At 57.7% G+C, this 18181-nt stretch overlaps 1 protein-coding gene across 1 annotated transcript; it reads right to left on the reverse strand.

Annotated features, from left to right (window-relative positions):
- Positions 1-4989: 4989 nt before the first annotated feature.
- Positions 4990-15621, reverse strand: TSPO (translocator protein). The gene is made up of 4 exons (XM_033118491.1): positions 15492-15621; positions 7825-8047; positions 5930-6068; positions 4990-5424 (listed from the first exon to the last, which is right to left on the reverse strand). Exons 2-4 carry the CDS (start codon positions 8004-8006, stop codon positions 5236-5238), a joined length of 510 nt encoding a protein of 169 aa, XP_032974382.1. The 5' UTR covers positions 8007-8047; positions 15492-15621; the 3' UTR covers positions 4990-5235.
- Positions 15622-18181: the final 2560 nt, after the last annotated feature.

Genomic DNA, 18181 nt, shown 5'->3' on the forward strand with positions numbered 1-18181 from the left:
GCAAGCCCCGAATCAGCTGCAATACTTTGATGGGGCCTCAGGGACTGGACTTACCTCCATGCCTATTTCTTCATCCTTCATAGGGACAATCACCCTAACTGCTGTGGGGGCTCCTGGCGGGCCCAGCAGGCTGGTGCAGGCCAGGTGCGGGGCGGCTCTGTTGGCCAGCACAGTGATGCCCCCTGGTGGGTTTAGATGTTACAACAGGAAGGTAGAGGCCCCCCCCTACACCCCAGGGGCCGGACCACAGGCAGCTTCTCGCAGGAGCTGCCCAGCAAGGGGTCTTCCTGGGCCCCTGAGAACGATGCACAGCCCAGGCCATTCAACCTGCTCCCAGCTCACTTGAAACCTGACTGCCCAGGATAGTCCCAGTGGGCAGAGCGCAGACACGGATCAGAGAAACCCACGATCCCTGGATTATAAGTAAACGTGCTTTCCCCAATTCTAGATGCTTTTGCATCTCTGGTCAGTGGAAATCAGACAAGCCCCGAGGAAGGCCATTACAATCAGGGCCTCCACCCTCCCAGCAGACCGGGTGGCTCGTTGCAGTACGGACAGTTCTTACCCTCGACATCTGTCTTTGTCATACTCATTTCACCTGAGTCGCTTTCTCCGTGTTAAGAATTCATCAGAAGCCAGGATTTGTGTCAGACATTGAGAGTCGACTGGAGAGTCCCAGCAGCAGTATTAACTGTACCAAAGTTCTTCTACAGGGTGACACAGAAGAAATCCAAAAGGTAAAGCTTGAGATGCTGACGGTGAAATGAGAAAACGCCTTCAGTGAGGATCTGTGGCCACACCAACACGCCCAAACATGGTGGCTCTTTCACGGCGAGGTGTAGTCGTAGTAGAATCTCGGTACAGGGGAGGCAGGGTGTAGGGACAGGGCCAGGAGAGCAGTTTCCAGGCTCAGCTTCACGTGGAAAGGTGCTGCCTCGGTTATTTGATGACCATCAGCTGTAACTAGTTGGCCATTAGCCACGATTGTTTTGTATATAACTGCCATAGCTAGCGAGGTTAGCAAGCCTGGATTGCGGGTTGCAGACGGTGCAGGTCGTGTGGATCCTACTTCCTGTGTCTCGCCCAGCCGCCAGCGAGAATATAGTGGTATGAACCCCCTACCCATGGCTCCGTTGTTCCTTTTCGGCCTCACCGTATCCTGCGTTCACCTACCGGGAGCGGGAGCTGAGACCCTGGATTACACTTGGCACAGCAAGCAGGGTTCTCCTGGTCAGGTAACGGAGCCGTCTCCCCTGGGCAGGAGGACATGTGGCTCCCACACAGCGTGTGGTTGCCCGGTGGCTGATGTTCTCTTGAGCTGGACCCCTATGGAGGGATGGGAAGACGTGGACGGTTCTCAGACCAGCATAGGAAATATCGTGCAGCTGCCGGAGAGCTGGACCCCCATGGAGGGGTGAGAAGACGTAGATGGTTCTCCAACCAGCACAGGCCAGGGAAAGCGAAGGTCACTGTGGCCCGTGCGCTGGGAAGTGCTTGCTGAGGCGGCCCAGATGTGGGACTTGTCCCAGGAGGAAACGCTTGCTGAGTCCTCGGTGGAGGATGCGGGTGAAGTCAAGGTTGTCCCTCACCCCCAGGTTGGGGAGGACTGGGAGCCCTCGCCCTGCGGAGAGGGCACACATTGTGAGGCCAACACACAGCCCTGGCGAATGACTGTGGACTATGGGGAGTTGAATAAGGCGATGCCACCTGCGCACGCTGCAGTGCCTTCCATCCCTGATTTGATGGACTACTTGACTGTTTGCTTGGGAACGTACCGCCATGTAGTGGAACTGGCGGCTATTTGCTTCCCGTGTCTCGACTGGCCGCCGTCGAGGATATGTAAGCACCTTGACTGAGCCACTATTGTTCCAGCACGGTACCCTGAGAACCCTGGCTGTGCCCAGGAAGTCTGGCTGTGCCCAGAAGGACTGGCGGTACCCTGAGAAACCCTGGCTGTGCCCAGAAAGACTGGCGGTACCCTGAGAAACCCTGGCTGTGCCCAGGAAGTCTGGCTGTGCCCAGAAGGACTGGCGGTACCCTGAGAAACCCTGGCTGTGCCCAGAAAGACTGGCGGTACCCTGAGAAACCCTGGCTGTGCCCAGGAAGTCTGGCTGTGCCCAGAAGGACTGGCGGTACCCTAAGAAACCCTGGCTGTGCCCAGGAAGTCTGGCTGTGCCCAGAAGGACTGGCGATACCCTGAGAAACTCCGGCTGAGCCCAGAAAGACTGGTGGTACCCTGAGAACCCCTGGCTGTACCCAGGAAGTCTTGTTGTGCCCAGAAAGACTGGCGGTACCCTGAGAAACCCTGGCTGTGCCCAGAAAGACTGGTGGTACCCTGAGAAACCCTGGCTGTGCCCAGAAAGACTGGCGGTACCCTGAGAAACCCTGGCTGTGCCCAGGAAGTCTGGCTGTGCCCAGAAGGACTGGCGGTACCCTAAGAAACCCTGGCTGTGCCCAGGAAGTCTGGCTGTGCCCAGAAGGACTGGCGATACCCTGAGAAACTCCGGCTGAGCCCAGAAAGACTGGTGGTACCCTGAGAACCCCTGGCTGTACCCAGGAAGTCTTGTTGTGCCCAGAAAGACTGGCGGTACCCTGAGAAACCCTGGCTGTACCCAGGAAGTCTGGCTGTGCCCAGAAGGACTGGCAGTACTCTGAGAACCCTGGCTGTGCCCGGGGAGACTGATGGTACCCTAAGAAGCCCAGGAAGTCTGGTTGTGCCCAGAAAGACTGGTGGTACCCTGAGAACCCTGGCTGTGTCTAGGATATTTCATCCACCTCCAGGTTCCTCGCACAGGGCCTCTTGCGGAAGATGCTTTCGTGTAGATTGTGAGGTGAGAGCCTGGAGGTGTGGAGAGAGGGCCAGGGGAGCAGTTTCCAGGCTCTGGGCCTCACGTGGAAAAATGCTGGCTTGGTTATTTGATGACCATCAGCTGTAACCAGTTGGCCATTAGCCACTATTGTTTTGTACATAGTAACTGCCGTAAGGTTAGCAAGGGCAGATTGCAGTTAGCAAGCGAGGTTAGTGGATGGCGGATGGTAGATGTGGTGTGGATCCTACTTCCTGTGTCTTGCCTGGCTGCCAGCAAGAATGCAGTGGTGTGAACCCCCTATCCGTGGCTCCATTGTTCTTTTTCAGCCTCCAGGTCTCCTGCGTTCACCAGCCAGGAGCAGGAGCTGAGCGGAAGCGTTACATAGGGGTTCCTTCCACCTGCCGAGTCCAAAGTGGCCAATCAACCTGAAAGTGCTCAGCAAACCCGAGAGTCAACGTGGCTTCCATGCTGATGACCCACTAGCCGAGCCCTCTGGCTGTGTGAGTGGCCTGCTCTTGCATCCACTATGGCCAGTGGGCTGGAGAGGGAGGCAAACGCTCAGATTTAAGACCTCCACTGAATGAAGCAGCTCCAGGAGAAAGTATAGCCCAGGACTGGGTAAACCTGAGGCACGGACGTGCCTATTACACCAACATGGAAATTGTCAGCTCCCTGGAGTCCCTAGTGCATGGGGACAGCTCAGAAAAGGCGAGAATGCTGACTGAAGAACGGGGAAAGCATCGCGAGAAAGCCAGCAAACAAAATGGCAAAATACCTCCTCCTCTCACCCATTTTTCCAGGCGTCTCTGTGGCCGTGCGTGTTTTGGGGCCAGTACGAAGTCTGTGGCATATTGCTAGAGAGGGACAAACCCACAGGTGTGTTGGGATGGACAAAAACCAGCCTGCTGCCTGAACGTCATTGAGATCCCAGAAGTCTCGCACGCACTTAAGTGCTAGGTAAGGCGTCTGTCTGGCAGACACACCCGTGACACCCCGACCGTCTTGGAGAACTTTAGAAATAGTGCAGAGACCCCCGCCTGACTCCTCTGTTCTGATGATCCCCGGAAAAACTGGGGAGCTGGCCGAGGGCTCAGCCAGTTGCTCAGGGCTGCAAAGCTGCTAGCTTCCTACAGAGCACGACTGGGGCGTCAAATTCCGGGGGCGGCAGGTGCGATGACAGCCCCTGGAAGTTCTCAGAAGAACGCAGTCAGCTGTCTCTGCTCATCTTCTCCCTGTGCTTTTAGTAATTTGGGGTCATAACTGAATGTGAGGCTGGAAGAGGACGAAGCAGGGTGAGAGTAGAGGCAGCAAAACTCACAGCTGCAGAAATGACGATGAGAGCTCTAAATATGAAAACCATGTCGATTGAAATGAACTTATTCAACAGCCGAAAGGAAAACAAGCAACAAAAAGCCCCGCACGTCAGACCCGCCGTGGTCCTAGGAGGCTGTGGCACAGAACACAGCACAGGATGGGGGCTGAGAGCAGGAAAGGAGGGCGTCATTCCAGCAGGAGCCTGCCTGTGGGCGAGGCCTCTACCCAGCCTCACGTACTCCAAACAGCCGCCTGGAAAGGTCGTGGGTCACCCTATTCAAAGCCAGGGGTGACACCTCCAAACCTGGGCTGGCCGGGGGCAGCAAGAGGCCGCTGTCTGCTGGGCTAGGAGGTCTTACTGCCTCTGACATCTCGCTGACTGGGTGTTTGTGGCATTGCCCCAGGTGGAGTGAGGCGAGTCTGGCACAAGTCCCAGCAACCAAAAGGCAGGTCAGTCAGTGTCCCCAGCTCTGTGCCCAACCCCATTATGGTGGAGGCCAGCTGAGGGCCCTGCCTCGGGCCCAGGCAGACTGTGGGCTCACACCCTTCAAGAGCCTGGGCTGAGCCTCTTGGAGAGGTGGGAGACGGGCAGGCCCTCCTCCATCTGCTGAAGCCCAAGGCCCTCTGACCTGTGCCGATCAGGCAGCACCACAAGCTACCATGGGCTCTGGGTCAAAGCTGGGCCGCTCCACCCTGCGCAGCCCACCTCACTTCTTATGGGGCCTTGAGAAGGGTCCCCAGAAGAGTACAACAGCCCTGACCAGGTCCGGCCTCTTCTGGATGACGCAGTCCAGACAGATCCAGCAGGAGGATGAGCCCCTCCCTCCTAAGGCTGGGGTCCCACCCAAGAAAAAGGCCACTGACAGAAGGTTTAAAAACTTTATTTGGCTTATAAAATCCCACGTTCCGAGAGTGTGCCCCGAGCGGCACAAAGCACAGGACGCTGTTTCTGGGTGGGGGCGCAGCCTGAAGCACTTCTAAAGCTGATGGCGACCCCCTGGAATGTGACCCAGACAGACTCACAGGCCTGGTGCCCATGAACTCATGAGGGGCCCCCACCACCAGCAACGCCTGCCTGGCAGCAGCCATGGTCCTCGGAGGGCGGGGCACCTCACTCCACAAGCCTCCGGCCACCACGCCGGCCGTCGTTGTCCCGCCAGACACAGTAGTTGAGCGTGGCCGCAAAGACCAGCCAGGCCAGGTACGGGTAGAGCAAGCGGGCGGCTGAAGGGCTCACCCGGTGCCAGGCCACAGCCGTGGCTGCTGCCATCCCCCCCGTCAGCAGGAGGTCCACTAGGGCCTGTGGAGACATGGGGGAGGGAGGACGGGAGGCCTGAGGCTCGAGGTACCCACTCAGGTGTGTGTCCCAGCTACGCATCCAGCCACTGCATTCGAGGGAGGGCTTCATTCCACCCCTAAGTGACCCAGCCAAGCCCCTTCCCAGTTCTCTGCCTCAGTTTCCCCCTATACAAAATGGGAACAATCACCCCTGCCTGACCCATGCCATGGCACCAGGTGTAATATGTGTTTTCCTACAAAGTGCCCCTAAACCCAAGCCAACAATGTCATCTGCTTCGATCAGAGCTCTGCTTTGCAGGAAAAGCAGCTATGGGAGGCTCCACAGGAGGGCACTGATCCCCTACGTGCTTCTGAAGAGACGCTGACCATGAGCCGTTTGTTAGCCCTGCCCCCCCCTTTACATCCTGACCCCATCCTGTATGTGATGTTCCATGTCCCCCGAGGGAGGCCCACCCCGCCACGGGCCATGTCCACGAACCAGGGAGACAGGCCAAGTCCACACTTACCAAACCCATTTGTCGGGTGCCAAAGAAGATGGGAGGCCATGCCCAGTTCAGGATCAGCTGCCCAGCGTAGAGGCCCAAGGGAACCACAGCCTCCTCCGAGAAGCCCCCCAGTTCTTTCCAGACCATGTAGGACCCGTACCTGAAACAGAGGCCACCTGTCAGCGCGCCAGCGGGGAAGATACCGGGAGCCTCCATGCTCACCTCTGGGATGACATAGTGATGGCTCAGGCATGCCCTGCCACTGCCTGCTGTGTGCCCCCAGGGAATGTGCTTGACCTCTCTGGGCCTTCATTTCTCACAGGGTTGCTATGGGGATTCCAGTTAACACACTGACCGTGCTTAGGATGGTGCCTGGCACATGGGACACTCAATAAATATTTACCATCATCATCATCATCAGTGCTATGAAGAGGGAAACACATGAGGCTCTAACCTAGTCAAAGGCTGGGCCTTACAGGATGCGTGGGAGTTTGCCGGGGACAGGGGAACAAGGATGTGCCAAGGCTTAAAGGCAGGCGTGAGACCCTGGGTCAGCCTATGTGACTGCAAGTTGAGGTCTCCGGGGCACCGGAGAGGTGAAGCTGAAGAGGCAGATGGGGACCTACCTGGTCATGGGGACTCTTAGGGCTACAAGTGATACAATAATACCAGCAATCCTAACAGCTAATGCCCTTTAACACGTACACACCCAGACAGTGCTCTAGCCTTTGCGAGCATTAACTCATTTCATCCTCATGATAATGCTATGAGATGGGCAGAATTATCACCCCCATTTTACAGGTGAGGAAACTGAGACACAGGTAAAGTGACTGTCTAAGATCCCTTGACAGGCAATTGTCAGGTCAAGTCAGGATTTCAACCCAAGTGACCAGGGCCAGAGCCCCGGACTCCTTACTCTGTGAGAGGTTTGACTTTATCAGGGCCAAAGGGAGCTTCCAGGAAAGAAGCTGGGGCCACATTTGTGCCTTATCAGGATCTTGATGGTACAAGGCCAAGCGTTAGTGGGGAAGCCTGGAGACTGATGCAAATTGTAACAGAAACAGGTGTCTGGGCCAGAATTGGGGAGGAGAAAGCACGATGCAAGAAGTGCTGGGAGCCTAACTCGGTGGGGGCTGGGCCTGGCCGGGAGTGGGGCCCAGGTGACACCGAGGTTTCACAGATCACCTCATTCCCATCAGAACCCCAGGGCACCGGCCTGGCCTCTGCCACCTGCCCCTCAGGTGTCTGGCACCTGTGGCCCCACCCTGCACGGGGCTGGCATAGAACCAGGATGCAGAGAACATTCCAGAAGGAGGGCAGGAAGCTGACCTCACCTCCTGAGTGCTGTTCCCACTGGCGCCACCAGGGGGCGCGCCCCCCATGCAGTACTGCTTTCACCATAGCAATTCCCAGGGTCTGTCTAATCCAGAGGCCCCTGCAGGGTCCCTACTCTCTAGCCCTGCGTCCTTGGGAGGTCTCTTGTTAAAAGTGGGGCCATGAAGATTACCCCGAGACAGCCTGGCACTGAGCAGGTGCTCAACACATGGCAGCTACTATTATTGCTGCTGTTGTCAGCGCTGTTGATCTTGGAAGCATCCATGAGGCCCACGTCTGAACTTTGCACATGGAGCCAGTCTCAGCCTGGAGTTGTGAAAACAGCCAGGATGCCAGTATGGGGTTGAGCCATCCGGCCCGCCCCTTCCAGGAGTCCCTGGAGGAGAAAGTTTGGTGGTGCAATCAACAGGTCCTACAGCTTTCTCCACCCTTACTTGACAAACAAGCCCAGAAAAGGTGCCGGCTACCCAGGGGGCACTGGACTGTTAAAACCCTGGAGGAGAAGCTCTGCCTGGCCCTGCTCCGCCTGCTCCAACTCCAGGACAGGCCCAGCTTTGAGGCCAGCGCCCAAGCCCACCTACCCCATGGCCGAGTAGAGGGTACCCCAGATGGGGCCCAGCGTCCAGCGGGGTGGATGCCACGAGGGCTTCTGAAGGCTGGCATACCAGCGGAGGCCCTCTCCACGGACATGGTAGGAGCCCAGGTAGGCCCCCAGGCTGGGAGCCAGTGTGAAGCCCACGGCGGGCACCCAGGGCGGGGCCATCGCTGCTGCTGCTGCTTCTGCTGCTGCTGTTCCAGGAAGCTCTGCAAGAGAAGACAGGGCTGGGGTGAGGGGCGGGGCACTCCAGGGCAGGGCCGAGGCCTCACAGAGCACTTTCCAAGGACCCACTGTGGGCGGACCTGCGGTTAGGCCTACTGTGTCCTTCAGTGTCACACAAGTCCTGGGGTGGATCTGTTACCAGTCCCTCATCACTCATTGGTCAGTCAATTGATCGAAGGACTAGGAGGGGCGGAAAAGATGAGTGAGGCAGGCAGGGGCTGGGTTCACACTGGCAGCCCCTGCCATCCCAGCCCCAGGGCTCCAGTGAACACACTTCCATGCAAACTCCTGCTCCCACCCAGAAGGCCCTGACTGCAGGAGCCTCTCAGGCGCCTTTGCCCCACTGTTGGTTCCACTTCAGCTCCTGCCGCAGCTGCCAGGGTCCTGTGCTCTCACCCTCACACATGGCCTCGGGTTTCCTGGCAAGTGACTCCTCCTCTCTGCCACTTTACTCCAGGCCAGTTTGGGTCCCCTCCACCAAGCAGGCTTCCCAGCCCTTCCTCCCCAGGCCAAGTGCTGGCTGGGGCCTCTGCGAGGCCTGTATAAGTCCACACCCTGTGCTTTATGTTCTAGAACTTCTCATTCATTCATTCCGTAGACAACTGGTGGTAGACAGAGCTCCCCACTGTGATCTCAGGCAAATTACTTCAACTCTCTGGGCCGGCCTCAGTTTCCACTTCTATAAAATGGGTTATCAATGTTGCAGACCTTGGCCCAGCCCAGTGTGGGGAATGTCTCTGCATACAGGTGATACACCGCCCACCCACACACAGGCCCACCCTAAAATCATCTTCCCTTCCTCTGTGTGCCAGAAAGGGAAAGCAGCCTGCCTGGGGTCACACAACTCTCTAGGGCCAGGCTTTGCCTGGGTCAAAAAGCTGCCCCCACGCTGACACCCAGGACTACTGAGGTGGTGGGTGGGAAGGGACAGGAGTTAGCAAGTGTTCAAGGCAGGTGAGGTCCCCTTAGCAGCACTGAGAGGGTGGCAGGGCTCAGGGCAAGGAAAGCCCATCTCAGGTCTGGTACCTGCCACCTCCAGGGCTGGGGACCCAGGTTTAGGCTTCTCCATTATGCTCGTCAGCTATGTCCCCTTGCCCAGCAGCCTCAAGGTCTGCACTGAGGACCTACTAGGTGCCCAGCAGCAGCCAGGCTCCTGGCAAGCTGAGTAGCTCATTGGAGCTAAGAGTCCAGAGAGACAGCGAGGGGGCCCCAGGCTGGGCATCTGTAGCCAGCTCGGCCTGGACCTGCTGTGAGACCCTAAGCCTGTCAGCATCCTTGACGGCTTCAGCTTCCCCAACATAAAATGAGCGGCTGAGCTCCCACTGACACACTGATCTTAGTTGGAAAATGTAGGGGTATCTGTTTGCATGAGTTAAGAAGCCACACATAGGATTCAGTTCAGCAAATTTGCAGCATGACCTGCTAGAGCAGGGGCTGGGGACCCAGGGTAGACGGAGCGGGAGAGGCCCATAGAAGGGCACAACCCTCAGAAAGGGCACCCTGCCCTGGGATATGGGAGAAGATGGCAGGACAGCGAGCACTTTCTCCACAGCGACACAGGAGGGGGACACAGTGGGGTGGAGAGAATGACAAGGCAGGCAAGTGGGGTGGGGGGAGCAGGTGCAGGGGAGAGGTCCTGCTCCATCTGGAGGCCCTGGGGAGCCATTGGGGCTTCAGAGCACAGGGCAAAGGCTGCCCCGGGGCTCCATGGAGCCCCCTGAAATGCAGAAACAAACAGTGTCCACACTGGGCTGTTTGAGGCTGATCAAGCCCCAAATCCAGCTGGTGAGGGCTCTTAAATAATGTGAAAATTGTTCTCAACTAATGTGAAGAAAGTGGAATATCAAATTGAATAATAGAGAATAATCCCAATGTTAACAAAAAAAATAGGTAACATAACATGCACTGTAAATACTGTAACAAATGCACGAAGACGTTAGCAGTGGTGACAATCACAAAGCCAACATTTGCGGGAACGGCTGTAAGCCCCGCCCAGGCAGAGCCCCGGCCTGAACCTCCTCCCCTGCAAGGGAGCTGCACATTTTCTCCCACCTGCCAGAGCACAGCACTGGAGGCATTTGCCCAGGGCCCCTCTGCAAACTGGTAGCTGGGGATTGTACTCGGGGCGCGGTGTATGATGGCTACATTCATTACGTCTCTGTCCTTTTCCAGAATGTCTCTGATGAGCATTATTTTAAAAGAAAAAAAATCAGAGTGTTGGGCATCCAGCAGATTCTGGCTCTGCCACTTAGTGCCTGATTCCTCCATCCCTGGGCCTCAGTTTGCCCACCTGTTGAGTGGGGATAGTTCCCCCATTCCCCCACAACCCTGCACAGATGAACTGTGACAATGAACATTGCCGGGGGCTGGGCATGTGAAACAGGCCCCGAGCAGCAAATGTCCCTGTGCCTCTCTCTCCCCTCCCTTTTCTCCTCCCTCCCTCCCTCCTTCTCCTCCCTTGGCCTCTGGCTTCCAGGGGCCAGAGTATCACCTGCCCCGGGGCCAGGACAGCACTGTCCTTGGGCTGCTGTCAGGTGGATGTGAGCTCTGGACCCGGAGACCAGGGACCTGGCCACTACCATGTCACCTCGGGTGAGCCCAGGCCACCTCATCCTGATTTTCAATCTATGCAATGGGGGACATAACCCCTGCTGGGCCTGTTTAATAAATGTGGTGAACCCACAGCAAAGTAACAGTATTCAGGCAACCATAACGAGCTGTGTTCAGCGCGTTAGGCCTCCCCTGGAACATGACATGGGCTAGGCAGGTGGAAGGCCTTCACACCCTGCTGACCCCACATGAACAGGAAAACCGGGGCCTGGAAACTGAGGTCAGGGGCTACGGAGTCAGGCACTGAGCTGGGCCAGACCTCAGGTCTTCTCACGTGACCCTACGAGCCCTTTGCTAGGACAGCCCCAAAGCCCCACTTTGTCTCACACTTATGGCCCTTCTCACTCTCAGAAGTGTCCCTTTTTCAGGTGCTCAAGGTTAATGCCACCAGCTTAAGACACGTGGGCACCGTGAACCCGATACAATTCACGGAGGTGGACACACCTGCTGTGGTATTCTTGCCCAAAATGCAAACCCCAGCCCTCATCATGAGAAAATCCTCAGACAAGCCCAGGTGGCGGAACATTTTTCAAAATAACTGACTGGTACTCGAGCCCTCTTCAAACGTGTCAAGGTCATGAAAGACAAGGAAGAACCAAGGGAAATATCACCAACTGCAGGAGACGAAAGAGAAATAACTAAACACACTATGACATCCCGGGTCGGGTCCTGGAGCAGACGAGACACACTAAGGCGGAAACAGAGAACTCCAGCGAGGTCTGTGGTTCCAGGAACCGTGTCCATTTCCTGGTTGTGACCATGAAGGGTATGCGGGAGCTCGCTGTATACTTCTGGAACTTTTCTGTAAGTCTAAAACTCGTTCAAAATTAAACATTAAAAAAGAAGTACTCCGGTTTGCACAGGAGCTTGCATAGTCGCCTGCTTACGCTCAGTATTTGTTACAGCACCCACACGGGAACCCCCAGGCCCAGACCCTGCTCTCCCTTCCCCCGGGCCTCCACTTCCTCCACCTCACTCCTGCTCTAAGACCCTCAGTGGCTCCTGTCCAGTTTTGTTCTATTTTTTTAAATTGAGGTGAAATTCACAGAATGTGAAATTAACCATTTTAAAGTGCACAATTCAGTGGCATTTAGTGCTGTCCCCATGTTGGACAATCACCGGTATCAAGTTCTGAAACATCTCATCACCCCAAGAGAGCCTCTGTACCTATAAGCAGCCACTTCTCATTCCTCCTCCCCCAGCCCCAGGGACCCTCATCTGCTATCGGCCTCTACAGATTTACCTTTTCTGGATGTTTCATGTGAATGGCATCCTGGCTTCTTTCACTGAGCATGTGTTTGAGGCTCACCACATTACAGTATGTGTCTGTACTTCTCCTCAAGGTTTTTTTGGGCAGGGGTGTTCATGTCACCCCGCCACAGTACCCGGCCAGAGCTCAGGAAACCCCCACATAGAACTAACCTAACGCGCCAGCTGACCAGGCCCCAGAGCCCACAGTCCAGGTCCTCAGCTGTGCAAAACAGAGGCCCTCCAGGGGGTGGTGGCTTCCCTACGGGCCACAGTGACAGAGCGGGATCTGAGCCCCACGCTCCTGTCCCCACCTAGGCTGCCCCTTTGAGGGCCTGGCTGTGTTTATGTGCCACTGGGCCTAGGGGATCAGAGGGTCAGAAAACAGGGAGGCCAGATGCCCCATGTGGAGAGAGCCAGGCAAGGAGCTTCCTGGGGCCTCTTGGGGACTGCCCAGCTCCTGACTCACTCTACAGGGGGACCCACCAAGCTGAGTCATGCTGGGCCGGGCTGGGCAGGGCGGCTGGCCCAGGCAAGCCTGACACAGATCCACTCTGGAAGGAGGCCCCGGGAGGGTTGGGGAGGGCCAGGCAGTACTCATGGTCAAGAAGGGTCTCAGGACTCAGGCAGAGGGACAAAGCCACCCACCTGCCCGTTATTTCTATCTCTGTCAGAAGGTGACTAAGAACCCAAACTTTGGCTTGCCTCCAATTTGCTTGGTGACCCCAGGCCAACGCTCCTCTTGGGGCCTCAGTTTCCCCATCAGGTGGTTATAACCTGCCCTGCCTGCTTCATGGGGCCATGAGGAGGCTCCAGTGAGGACCAGATGAGCAAGAGGCTCTGGGTGTGAGTTGTGGGGGCCACTCACCCCATTTCCTCCAGGGAAAGAAGCGGCCCAGTGGCACAGATCCCAAGCTGAGGAAATGTCAAAGGTCAACCGGGCACTGAATGGGTGAAGATGTTCGCAGAAGGCCCTGCCCTCAAGACCGGGGGCCACTCACAGAGCAAAGTAGAGGGCTCAGGGCCTGGGGTCAGGAGAAGGTTCTAGGGATCCAGGGAATGAGCCAGGGGGTGCTGAGTGCAGGGCCTGCTGCAGGCCAGGCTTGGCAGCCTAATGGTCCTTACTTCACTTATTCTTCACAGCGGCCGCAGGGGAGGGGATCAGCTGCTTCTCTCTCCGGGCGCTGAGTCGCGTGGCCTCTTGGCCGCCCCAGTAGACTTGGTACTATTCCCACTGTCCAGATGAGGAAACTGAAGCACTGGGAGTCACAGAACTTTCCAGGTCTGTGTAGCTCTGAAGCCCACAAGACCACCCCTGCCCTCTGAGGAGGGGGTCTGCCGGCCTCAGATCTGGGCCACATAGCCACTCACCAGGGCTGTGTCACCTCCCCTCTCTCAGCCAACTTCTCATCCCAACATGGCACTTAGAGCCTGCCCCAGAAGTTTGCAGGGCGGAGGGCGGGCTTGGGCCACAGGCTGCTCCCACCCCGCCCTGGCCTTTCCACCCTCTGTCCAGTGCCAGAAGGTTCTCTCAGGGCCCACAGCCTCACTCTTTCAAGCCCCAGGACCAATGTTCCAGCCCCTACAGGGCAGCAGTGCAGTTAAAGGATCTGAGCCCTCCCTGTGGGGGGGGGGGAAAGGAAGAGGGGGCAGGGGGGTAGGACCTCCCAACCTAGTGATGCTGCTTCACTCCTGGCCTTAGGGCCTCACCTCCCTGCCTCTGTGTCCCCATCTGTTCAAGTGGGGCTGAGCCATGGGTCTCTGGGGGATCCTTCAGTTCTCTGAGGCCTCCCTACGGGTGACCCTCCATATAGAAGGTGACAAAATTGCTGCCCAGAAACAGCACAAAGGGTTTTGCCCTTCTCTGCTCCCTCCCGTCCCAGCTGTACCCAGTCCTTCAGGCCTTATCTCTGGAAGCCTGTTTGTTTTCTTTACCGACTCACAGCAATTCTTCATCATAACCTTTGTGAAACTTCTTTACTATGCAAGTGTCCAATGTAACAGACAACAGGTCTGGAAGGATCCACATCCAGTGGGTCACCCGGGAGGTCGGGCTGGGGTGGGGCTGGGGTGACAAGGCGGAATCTGCTTTATCAAGCATGACCTTTTTAAAGGGAGAGCACATCCAGGCATTGCTTGCACAATCAAAAGTAAGTAAAATAAAAGGCAAATAAAAGAAATTTAGATTCAAAAATAAAATAATGAAAAAGCAAAAATGTACATAGTAAAAAGTGGCTCCCTCCCTGTCAGCCCAGGCCCTGCCCCCGCAGCCGCCCACTGTGAGGCTTTGGGATCAGACCCCACTCATTCAAACCCTGGACAATGGTTCCTGGATGAGGCCGTTTCCCCCAGTTCAAAGGGCTCCCCTGGGGGCCCCGGACTACCTATGAGGTTTCCTCTGGGAGCCTTCGGGGGACTGAGGAAGAGGCCTGCTACCCTCCACCCTCCTCAGTGCCTTTCATGGCCAGTGACAAGTGCCGTTGCCCCCAGGGAGCTGCGGCCTGCCTCCTGCTGCCCTGCGGGGGCCACACTCCACCCCACAGAGACACCCGGCCCTTCGCCCAGCGTGCCAGGAGCCCAGGGCAGGTGCTTCCTGCACACTGCCTTCTCCGACATCCTCTCCTTACCCAAGACCCAACGAACAGCCTCAGTCCCTTATCTCTGAGCTCAAGTTCTGCTCCTCCTGCTGTCATCCTAGAGCAGCTGGTACCAGGTACCACCATACCTTGGCAGGCCAGCCAGAGAGGCTCCCAGCCAATAACAGGCCCCGGGCATCTGCCAGGCTGACCCCAGCACTCAGCAGTGTGTACACTGGAAGCCCCTTCCACCTGGGATCTCGGATCCTTTGCAGGAGAGGCAGGGGACAGACAGGTCCCACACCAGGCTCCTGTCCAGGCTACAGCTCACCTGAGCACTGACTGGCCCGGGAAGCAGGGACGCGGCTCTAAAGCCCGTGAGGGCCGGACCTGACTTTGGGCAAATAACCTCCCCAATCTGGCCTGAGTTTCCTCCCCTAGAAATGAGGTGTTTCAAGTGGATCAGGAGACCGAGGTCTCCCGGGCATTTTAGGATCCCAGCTCGGCCACTCCCGCCCTCCCCTGCCTCGGCTCGCCTCTAAGCAGGAATGGGCAGGAGAGGGGGGTGTCGGCCCCACCCCCGCCCGGGCGGCGCGGCTTCCCGCCGGGCCCAGCAGCGGAGCCAGGAGGGACAGGGCGGAGGTGGGGCGGGGCGGAGCGGGGCTGCCCAAGTCCCCGCCCTCCCACTCCCACCCCTACCCCCCACCCCCGCCTCCGCCTCCGCCTGCGGTCTCTCCCTGCGGCGGGAATCCGGCCGCGCAGGGACCCGGACCTGGGAGGTCTGGACCCGGGCCGCCCGCCGCCCCCTTCGGCTGACCCGGCAGCCTAGTGCAGCCTCGCGGCCGCCCTTCGGGTCCCCGCCCCGCGGCTCCGGCCTGCCACCTCCGGCCTCAGTTTCCCCTCGGGCCCTGCGCCAGCGGGCAGGCACTGTTGGCGGTTCTACCCGGGCGGAGGCCCTTGTTCGCTGCCTCCTTGGTGCCCCGTCCCCACTCACCAGCAAAGAGGACTCACTCCGGGAAGGGCTCTGCGCGGCGGGAGGTGGCAGCCGAAGTCCCAGGCCCACCCCGCCCCGCCCCGGCAGCAAAGCCCCGCCCGGCCGCCGCCCAGGCCACGGCCCCGCCCGCTTGGCTGGAAGCCCGGGCCGCGCTTGCCCGCGGGACTGGGAGTTCACTTCGCTCCTTCACGCCTCCAGCGAGACACGCTTCTGCCTTCCCCGCGCGAGCCCCTCTCTCCCTCCGCCACTAATCCCCACCGTGACCTTCGCGCTCAGGGCAGACCCGCGCCGCGTTCCAGCTGTGTCCGCAGGCAGGTTGCTTCTCGAGCTTCACTTTTCCCATCTGTAAAATGGGTCAACAGAGAGCGCGCTCAGAGAGAGGAATTACATGATGGCAAAGCCCTGAACATCATCAGACACAACAGCCTGCCCCGCCCCCATCTCCAGAAGAGCACCCTAGTTCCTTTAGCTGTTGCCCCACGGCACCGAGGCAGCACTGCACTCTTTGCCCTGGTTCTGCCACTCTGTGGCTGGTTCTTCCGTCTCCATCTCCTCATCTATAAAATGGGCACATCATCGTGGGACTAATTAGGATGCTCCACGGTAATACAGGCAGAGCATGGCGCTCAGTGAGTGGAGGCTGCAATGATCACAGCCAGAGGTGCCTCATGGGACCCGCGTGTCCAGCCGCAGGCCATAAGCTCCTCCCCCTCCTTATCTATTTGCTGCTTTATTACTGCAGCCCAGGGCCTGTCCCGGCCGTCTTCGGAGGACTTGATCTGGCAGGACCCTTAACCTACAGGAGCCATAATCGCCCAAACTGTCCTCTGGGGGCCAACGTGAACTGCAACTACTTTTCCCCAGGCACAGTGGTCTGGAGCCTCCAGGGCTGTCCCCTGTCCCTAGGCCCTGGCATTTTTGCCTCCATGGGCCCCGTCTACATTTAACCGCATTGGTATAAGGACAAGTATAATCCAGGCTGGTTTCTAGCCATCTTTTTCTTCTGATTTTAAAAGAAATTAAAACATTTTCCCAGGTCCCTCAAAATATGGTGGCCCCAGGTACTGCGCCTCTGTTCCTAATGCAAGCAGTCTGGCCACGCCTCCCCAGAGCTGCCAGCCCTCATCTTCTTCCTGTAGGGAGGTGCCGGTGGCTTTGGCTGAGTGGTACACTTGACTCCCCCGGAAGACACGTGGGAAAGAAGCAACTCAGCTTCCATCCGGCCTCATCCCTACTGCACAGGACTCCAGGCCCCGGGGGCACCCTGGGAGGCAGAAATTGCTGTCCCCAAATACTTGCTATATGCCAGGGCCAAAGGGAGGGGCTGAATACAAACACACAAGGCTCTGCCCTCCTGAAGTTCACACCATTCACAGGCAAGACGCTGCCGGAGACCCTGCTGCTCAGAGGGGGAGTTGGTACCCTAGGGACTCAACCCACAGGTCTGGGTGCAGATGAGGGTGCCCATCCCTCTCTACCTGCACACCTCCCATGACTTCCGCCTCCCTCCTCTCCAACCATCTCCCCCACCTGAGCCTGGGCAGCAGTGATTGACCTTCTGCTGGCCCCCAGCTCCCCACTTGTCCCTTCCATGCCTTTGCTCTGCTCAGGACCGTCCATTGCTTCCACTGCCTTAGGATCCAGTCCAAGCCTTGTACCTGGCACTTGAGGCCCTGCCAAGCTGGGGTCAAGCCGACTACCCCACCCTTTCTCCACCTCTGTGCCTTTTCACACACTGTTCCCCCTTCCTAGAGCACCCTTCACTCCCATCCTGGGCATCTCCATGTGTCAAAGTCTTACTGCTCTCCAGTGTCATCCCAGGAAGCTCTTCCATAACCCCAACTCTGTGTCTCCCCCACTGTAAGTGGACAGTGACCTCTGAACTCCACGGCACTAAGTATGGGAGCCTCTCGGGCATTTGGCATGTACCAACCTCGAGGAACATATATATATTGCGTACGTGGGGGCCCAGCTCTGGTCTGAATCCTGGAGAATACAACTCAAGCAAACCCAGCCCCTAGCCTCAGTCCATCAGCGGGGAGACAGGGAAAACACCCTCCCACTCCCCAGATTGACACCACTTCACATGCTCAGAGAGGTGAAAGGGCAGCGCACTGGCTGGAGAGAGTGGGCTTGAAGGCCAGACCAGGTAAAACTGAACTGAGCCTCCGGGGTACACACTGACCTCAGCCTCGCTGAGCATTGACAAGGAGAGCTCTTGCTGGGGCAGTCGGAGGAGGGCAGGGTTGAGGGGGAGACATGTCTGGCAGGGCTGTTTCAGGGGCATTGGGCAGGAAATGGTCCGAGGCGTGAGTTGTTCTGTCTTCTTGCTTCTGAGCTCAGACCATCTTGCATCTGTGTTCAGATCTCAGGAGTGGGGGGACACTTCTGTGAGGTGGAACCAGTGTCCTCAGCAGCAGGCAATGGAGGGGAGAACAGGACCTCCTCAGCCTGCGATCAAGACCGGCCAAGTGTGGACAAGAATCTGGACGGGCTCACCAGGGATTCGGTTCTTACACAGGCAGCACAGTGACAGCCGGCATCTTGGGGATGACAGCCCGCAGTACATCCCTGGTACATCCACTGCTCCCAGCTGGGCTGGCTACTTGTACGCCTGTGCACACATCATCCTGGCTCCCTCTTCAACACTACCCAGGGGATGCCCTTTACGCTTCTGCTGGCTAAATCAT

Source organism: Rhinolophus ferrumequinum, chromosome 10 (assembly GCF_004115265.2).
Source record: "Rhinolophus ferrumequinum isolate MPI-CBG mRhiFer1 chromosome 10, mRhiFer1_v1.p, whole genome shotgun sequence".
NCBI lineage: Eukaryota > Metazoa > Chordata > Mammalia > Chiroptera > Rhinolophidae > Rhinolophus > Rhinolophus ferrumequinum.

Coding starts and splice junctions, on each gene's coding strand:
- TSPO (XM_033118491.1), bottom strand. CDS start 8,006: ATGGCCCCGCCCTGGGTGCCCGCCGTGGGCTTCACACTGGCTCCCAGC. Junction 6,069..7,824: donor ACCCTCTACTCGGCCATGGG/GTAGGTGGGCTT, acceptor CCTCTGTTTCAG/GTACGGGTCCTACATGGTCT. Junction 5,425..5,929: donor GCACCCGACAAATGGGTTTG/GTAAGTGTGGAC, acceptor ATGTCTCCACAG/GCCCTAGTGGACCTCCTGCT.